Source organism: Halichoerus grypus, chromosome 4, assembly GCF_964656455.1.
Source record: "Halichoerus grypus chromosome 4, mHalGry1.hap1.1, whole genome shotgun sequence".
Lineage (NCBI taxonomy): Eukaryota > Metazoa > Chordata > Mammalia > Carnivora > Phocidae > Halichoerus > Halichoerus grypus.
In genome coordinates this window covers 138,288,331-138,296,024 of record NC_135715.1, presented here as the reverse complement: position 1 = coordinate 138,296,024, position 7,694 = coordinate 138,288,331, and the positions used below count along the sequence as shown (strand labels likewise).

Below are 7,694 nucleotides of genomic sequence, written 5' to 3'. Positions count from 1 at the left end.
GGCAAAGACGAGAGAAAGCCCTCGCGGAAAAAAAAATAGCGCACGCCACTTTTTATAGTGGGGAGTGTTTATTGTCGTCTGGAGGGCAGAGGGGGCTCCAGGGGAAGAAGGGGCAGGTGCTGGAGGCCCCAGTGGGGCTGAATAGCACAGGAAAAGTAGGAGTCCAAGATTGGAGGCCAGAGGGGTCTGGTCCTAGTAGACACTGACTGGCCAGTCCCGGCTTGGCCCAGAACCCAGCACTCTTCCAGAGTTGGGGGGGGGGCGTGCAGGGAAGTCTCTCACCCACCACAAAACAAAGAGAGACCGAAGGGGTCTGGGGCTAACCCGGGCCACACAGAGAGCCAACCTGGAGCCTCCTTTTGGCCTAGGAAGTTACTTATTTTCCTTTCAAAAAATAATGCCCTGCAGCCTGAATCCAAGCTTAGGCTGCCCAAGGCTCACAAAATATGGTGGCCAAATTGGGAGCGTGTATGTGTGGGGGACAGGTCAATGACAGATTTGCTAACCCTTACACAGTTTAACCTTCACATGTCAGGCACAATGCAGAAAATAATAAAATAAATTGTTTATATTGAATGTTAGCTTTTAGAAGACTTAATGAAGAATGCTTCTGTGGAGGCACCAAACAGGATGGAGATTTCGCTACACCTTTTATTATTTCAAATATAGATCAATGAATTACATCAAAACTACAGGCAACAATTAGTATAAATAATACTTTAATCAGTGGCAGCAGAACATTGGTCAATTCTATTAAAAAAGCATCTTGTGTGAACAGACACCATGGGGCTGACTGACAATGTCATCTCCCAACAAAAGGCTGCAATGGACAAAGTGAGATGGGAGTCTGAGGAGCAATGTCCTCAGTAAACACTTCACTCCTCCCCAGTCACGACCCCAACACAGCTTTAAAAACAACAACAACAACAACACCAAAACAAACACTTCTGGCTCATATTTGGGGGAACAAACTGGAAACAAATAAAAGCAAATGGGCACTGCTCCTTTCCACATCTAGGTCTCTCCAGAGTACGTTCCCAGATGGAAACTCATTTCCTTCCCTGCCCTTTGGTGGTGGTGGTTGCGGGAGGCTCTGCTTCTTTCCTGCCCCACTCCTGTGGGCCCAAATGGACGCTGGGGTCCAATTGGGACCACAGGGTTGAGGGCTGCCCCCTGGGCCATCCAGGCTCCATTAACATTTCAAAAGACAATCCCTGGAAACTGAGGAGAACAGAGACTTATAAACAAAGAAGTTGTTTCTCTGATTAAGTTACTTTTCAAAGTAGTGGGGCTACGTTGGAGAAGGAGCTTGGGTTTTCTTCATCAAAACATGCCTCTTGGCTTTCCTCTGGGGCATGGGTGAAGGCAGCTATGCAGTTTTGGCATTTGGTCTGAAGCTAGGGTGAATAACCTGAACTTCTGGGAAGGGGGGAATCTATATAATACTCTATAATATATATGTAATTGGGTGTTGTGAAAATATATACTTTTTCCCCCTCCCAAGGAGAAGGTTCAATATATTCACAGATTTGGGCCTTAGGAAAGAATCTTAGCAACTTTCCAACTTGCCTAACCAAAGCGGCTCTTTTCAAATGCTACATCCAAAGACTGCTCTCCATGTTAGAGGGGAAAAAAAAGAAGAGAAGGGTAGTTAGAGTCCAAAAGGTTAAGGGTTTAGAGGTCAGTCCTCCCGGCTGAAATACAGCTAATCGAATAGAAAATTTGTCCTCTGGATGAACCTGATTCTGTAATTTAGCCGAACTTCAGTAAAATACCTTTTCAGCTTCTCAACGTGAGGGCGTCAGAAAAAAGACATCTTGACTATGTATGGACTCTTTGCTTTTTGTCATAGAAACAATGATGCGAATAATGCAGGAATATCCATCTTTAATATCCCGACGTGGCGATATTCAAGTATTGCCATGTGCAAGTCTGAGAGCCAGGCTCACCCCAAGGAGGAACAAAGAGCTGTCCCCAGGGTCTAATACAAAAGACCAAGGCTTGGAAGATACTTTAGAGAAGTGGAATTTCAGCCTAGGGACTCCAGTGAATACCTGCTCTCAGCTCTCAGGAGACACCAAAGAACATGCATGCAGAAAAACTCTTTTCTCCCTCCACCTAAATATATTTTAAAAAATTACCTCCGCACCTTCTAAAGTGTTCTGAAGCACTGAAAAAAATACCTCCAGTTCTGAATCTCTCTTTCAAGCTCATCCCTTTCCCCCCCACCCCCTTTTGTCACTTTTCTGTAGCTACAACCAGGGGTTTCTTTTTGGAGCCCGAGGCTTTGGGGTTTAAACTTCCAAAGTCTTGTTTCATTTGAGTATATGAACTCTGGCGATTACCTTTGACTCCTTCCCCCCTTATCCTTAAGGGTCAGCATTTTAGAAAAATGAGCTTTGAACCCTTCTCAGGCAAGGCATAAGAAAAATGACTGAAGAACATCACTCTTGTTGTTTGAGAGTGATTGTTCTTAAACCACCATTCTTCAAGGCAAGGAAGAGGGCCTGAAACTTTTATACTTTTACAATTTCTGCTTCTAATTCATGTGTTGAGAAAAACTTCCTTACATCTGTTTAAAAAATAAAAACTTCAGGAAAAAAAAACCCTAAGACCAACTTTTGTGGACTTCTAGATTCAATTAGTTTTCTCTCTCCTTTTTAAAGCAAGATTCCCCTATTTTCCCACTTTCTCCCCACTACACACCCCCTCTCCCATATAGGCGTACACCAATTCCTATAAGAAAACCGCTATATGGGTTATTTGGAATCCAGCATTTGGAATCCAGTTGGAACAGAAAATTCAGTCATTATCTAATGACCCAGAACATAGAGGTTTTGTTTTCTTTCCCCAGAAGGAAAAATGTTGGACCATTTGTTTCTTTCTTTTCCCTTTTCTTTAATCACCCAGAACTAGTTGTAAGCACAGTGCTGAAAAAAGCACATGTGGAAATATATTTTCAAGAACTCCACTCTGAGTGGACCCTTTGCTTCCTTCTAAAAGGGTTAAGGGCCCCCTACACACATTTCCGGGGAGTGGGGAGGGGGGTGGAGTTCAAAATGCCGGTTAGAGCCAGAAGTTAGTCCACGCATCTCTGATTCTCCTCCCTGAAACTCAGCTCCTTTCACCGTCTCAAGATTTTTGGCATTAAGATGTCAGTTATTTCTGTTCCCCATCCCCCAACAAATAAATATTTAAGCAAATATAATCTAAACATAAAATAACCCGTTTCCACTTTCCTCTTAGACTCGTTTCTTTGGGCATGGGGCCACTGGGAGCAAAATACTTTTTCTCACACTGGAAATGATACAGATAACCCAGAAAGTTCAGAAATCCTGGCCCAGCTCTCCTGTTTCCCCTGAAAGCACCTGGCACAGGGTGGCCAACCTTCTGCCTCAACTCCCCCACATTATTAAACCACAAAGATCCCTGGAGGGGTGGGGTGGGGGAGGACGTTCAGATTCAAGCTGGTATAAAGTATCCAACCTTCATTTGCAAATTCAAAATCCAACAGCAGAGATTTTCATAAGTTTAATAACTCGCCAAGGTTTATGTTCTCAGTAGCTCCTGCCATATGATAATGTACTCAGAGAGAGAATCCCGCCCCCCTCCCACCCCCATCCCGCTCCAGGGAGGGGGCTGCCCTCGGGCAGGATGCTAACCTAGTCCGAGGGCGGCCTGCGTGTCCCAGGTCCACCCCACAGTACCTTAGAGCCCAGGGAGGTGACAGCAAGCCCGGCCTGCCCCCGCAGCTTCGGCTCAGCCGGGAGCGCAGGGAGGAATGGGCCCAGGGTCCCCACGTCTATAAGGTCGTCAGGTCCGTGTGGTGGTCCTTGGCCAGAGGCTGCAAATGTTGGCCGGGAGCAGCTGAGGAAGAGCAGGAGGAGGAAGAAGAGGAGGACGAGGACGAGGACCTGCCTTTGGTGTTGGGCAGCTTGTGGTCTTTTTTCCACTTCATCCTCCGGTTCTGGAACCAGATCTTGATCTGGCGCTCGGACAGACACAGGGTGTGAGCAATTTCAATCCGACGGCGCCGCGTCAGATACCTGTTAAAATGAAATTCCTTTTCCAGTTCTAGGACTTGCTGCCGGGTGTAGGCCGTCCGGGACCGCTTGGGCTCCCCGCCAGTGTAGTTGGGGTTCACTGCGAGACAAAACAGACAACACGGTCAGGTCAGCGCCCAGCCACTCGTTAGGCCCCTCGCCACTGCCGCTCACTTCCTGGCGCGCCCCGAGGCCCCGCGGCCCTCCCCGCACACTCCCCAGCCGGCTCCCTTCCTCCCTCCCGCCCTCCGGTCCCCCCTGCCCCGCGCGCACGCACACACACGCTCGCTCCCACCCACCCTCACACCCACCAACTCCCCCAGGCTCCCGGGCGGGGATCCCCAAATGTGCTCCAATCTCCCCGGCCCGGCCGCGAGCTCCAGAATTCCCAAGCATTTAGAAACCCCCCTCTCCTCTACCAGGTTCCCTCCGCTCTGAAAATGGAGTCCTCCCCCACCCCACCCCCATCTCCACCCCCTTTTTCGCCCACAGCCCAGCAGCCAGCCACATGGTCCCGGCCTGCTCCCTCAGCTATAAAAATTTATGGAGAGAGTAATTGAGGCGCCCATTGAAGCCCCACACGCCCCCACCCACTCGCACCCCCTCCCAGGGGCCCAGGCCTCCAGGCTGGGGTGGGGACTGAGAGGTCGCTGGGCTGTGCCTTACCCGAATTCACGTGCACCTTCTTCATCCACGGGTAGACCACGGCGGGCTGCTTGAGTGCCGTCCCGGGGGGCGGCTGCTTGGGGCCGCCCGGCTGGCTGCAGGCCCGGGCGCTGGGCAGGGGCGCGGGCGGGGGCGCGGGGGGCGCGGGGCACGGCTCTCCTGGGGCTCCGTAGTGGCCGCCGGGGCCACTGGCTTCTTGCCCGTGACCCCGTGTGGGCAGCGCGGAGCCGGGCCCAGGGCCGCCGCCTCCGAAGGTCTGCTCACCGAAGTCGGGCCGTGGGTAGAGCCCCGGGGGCTGGAAGTCTGCACCCTGCACGCCACCGCCGTAGTAGTCGGCGCCCTGCTCGCCTAGGTAGCCGCCCTGCAAATATTCCTCGCACGGAGGGAACTTGGGGTCCACATACTTGGAGTTCACCATATACGAACTCATGGCCATTAATTTCAGAAGGTAGAAAATACTAATTTTTCTCGTGTTGTCTTTTTTTCTCCTTCCATAGGGCCCTCCTACTTGCTGTCAACTGAATAAAGTTGGCGGCCATGTGACCAGGCCAGCCAATAGCGAGGGAGCGAGTTTATCACCGGGTTGGTGAGCATCTCATAATTTTCACAAATTTAACTAAATAACATACGTGTAATCAAGTGACTCGCCATGGCACATTTGAAGGCCCCCACCAGATGTTAACGTAGTTCTCTAATCCCCAGCACCCTCATTCCTGGCAGGTAATCCCAGCTTTTGTCTGCCACCGACTTTGTTAACCTCGAGTGCCCTCTCCACGCACCCCCGCCTGAAAACAGCCCCCCAAAATGGGCACAGTTCAATGGGGGGAATGAAACCCCAAATCTGTCAGGCTGCAGAATACCACCAGGCGGGTGGGTGAGGCAGCCTCTGAGTTAGGCGGAGTACCCCAGGCAGGCAGGGCTCCCGCCCGCGGCAGCGGGGACTCTGCCATACAAAGGCCGAGTCCTGGCTTTGTCTTCATCAGGGTCACCCAAAAGTTACAACAATCTGGCTGGCCTGAATCAAATCAGGCAATGAGTAACTGCCAAGCTTTCTGTGAGTGCCCAGGCTGGAGTGTTTCTAGCCCAAGCCGGTCTTTCAGGTATGGCAAGACTGCTACCCGCCTCCCCACCCCCAGCTCATGCAGCTGAGGGGTGGGCCTGGAAGGTGGTGATGGCACCTCCACCTCACCCAGATGGGCTCCAAAGGACCCTGCACTCCTTCTTCCTAAATGGCCTTCTTCCCACATGCCGGTCAATGACCAGTGAGCCCCCTCACTGGCAGCCTCTGACCTCACCTCATACTCCTTCAGGGCAGAATTGGGGCTGGGGCTACCTGGCCTTCCACCCTGCTCCCCAGTCCCCCAAAAGCTAGCCCTTTGGCCCTGCATTCATGCAACCAATTAAGGGTTTACACAGGAGCCTCTGCGGGGCTTCTCCAGGCAAAGACTCCACTATGGCACCAGGCTCAGTCCATCCTCCTGGAGTCTAAGGTAATAAAACAGAAAGAAAACTGACCCGCGCCCGGCTGCCTCTGGCCTCTGCTTCTGACTATGGCCATTTCGGAGAAACATGAAGTTTTTGCATCGACCATATATTCCCCTAGAATCGAATCTGTGACTATGTGGATACCACACAAATTCGGTTCTACAGGGTATATATAGACAACGTTACTAGCTCCAGGTTCCACCCAGAGTGGGTACCCAGACCGCTGGCAGCCCCGGCCTCTTCCTCGGAGCCATCACCAGCCCGACGCAGCTCCTCGCACTTTCAGAGAGGGTTCAGGTAGCTTGGAGAGCTTGGTGAAAATTTGCAGCAACGAGTTCCCCATCCTTGTACCAGGGCTGGAGTGACTGAGCAGCCAAGGAGACGGGACAGTCTTCTTAAGAAAGAAAGACAAGAAAAGAAGAAAAAATAATCCATCCTGGAAATGGCAGCTTTATTACCCCCCCTCCAGATCCAGATTACCCCCCCCCTTATCAAGTGGTATTTTCCTGAAAGGTGCAAACGCGCTCAGTGGCAGAAGAAAAGATGCAAGAGGGGAATATCCTCCACCCATTCTTTTTTCCCCAGTGCGGGAGCAAGCCAGGTTGGCTGACAAAGCTCGTTCTCCCAGAAGTCTCCCATTTACCTTCCTGGGCCCTGTGCCGGGCTGGCCGCTCTGTCCCGCTGCTGCAGACCCCGCGGCAGGCACTGCTTGCAGGCACCGAGCTGCCCTGGGCTAGGGTCGGCGCGCTAATGGTGAAGGGCAGGGCGAGGGGTCATTTGAAATCATTTACAAACATATCACAAAGTTTCATTATTTCTGCTTTGCCGACAGCAGCACACAAGAGTACAAAAGTTCAGGAACTGCACCCACCCCAGCGCCTCAGCGCCGTCTAGGGCTCACCCCCCAGTCTGGGGCACGAAGAACACAGACACACTCAGGGCCCGGATGGGCTTCAGGGGCAGAAGGATGCCCGGGCTCAAGAGGGGCTTTTGGATCTCTGACCATAGGCCAGAGGTGTTAAAAATTTTTTTTTGATTGTTTTGATTTTCTCCCTTATGATTCAAAAATTAGTTTCAGCCTTATCCTGGATCTGGTGGGGTAGAGCAGGGAAACTCCCCTCTGTCCCCCAGCCTGGCAAAATTGGCTCCCTGCTTCTACTCTGCACTTTGGACACTCCCCACCCCACCCCCTCCATCCTTTGGTTCCAGGGCTTTGGCTATTTTGTAGGGATTTCCTGGGTGCCAAATCTAAGGAGAGTCGGAGGCTACCGTATACCAAATTCCCTTGTTGGGGGGGGTTCCCCCAACCTCCCCTGATGCCCAGCGCTCCCACACACCCACCTGCCTGGGGACACTGGGCCTAGGCTTTACCCAGACAAATTGGGGGAGGCTGCTGGGCTGGGTGGGGATCCGGGTGAGGGTACACATTTTCATATTTGTTAGACGCTGTGACCTGCATTTCACCTTATTGCTCCACTTGTTCAGACAGGTCAAAGCCAA

The 7,694-nt window shown here is 51.7% G+C and overlaps 1 protein-coding gene across 1 annotated transcript; it reads right to left on the bottom strand.

Moving 5' to 3' along the window:
- Positions 1 to 633: 633 nt before the first annotated feature.
- HOXD4 (homeobox D4) lies at positions 634 to 6,268 on the bottom strand. The gene is made up of 2 exons (XM_036074008.2): positions 4,710 to 6,268; positions 634 to 4,143 (listed from the first exon to the last, which is right to left on the bottom strand). Exons 1-2 carry the CDS (start codon positions 5,143 to 5,145, stop codon positions 3,803 to 3,805), a joined length of 777 nt encoding a protein of 258 aa, XP_035929901.1. The 5' UTR covers positions 5,146 to 6,268; the 3' UTR covers positions 634 to 3,802.
- Positions 6,269 to 7,694: the final 1,426 nt, after the last annotated feature.

What these genes read in the sequence shown, in the direction of transcription:
- HOXD4 (XM_036074008.2), bottom strand. Translation starts at nt 5,145, where the DNA reads ATGGCCATGAGTTCGTATATGGTGAACTCCAAGTATGTGGACCCCAAG. An exon ending in GAAGGTGCACGTGAATTCGG is followed by an intron (nt 4,144 to 4,709) that starts GTAAGGCACAGC and finishes TTTGTCTCGCAG; the next exon opens with TGAACCCCAACTACACTGGC.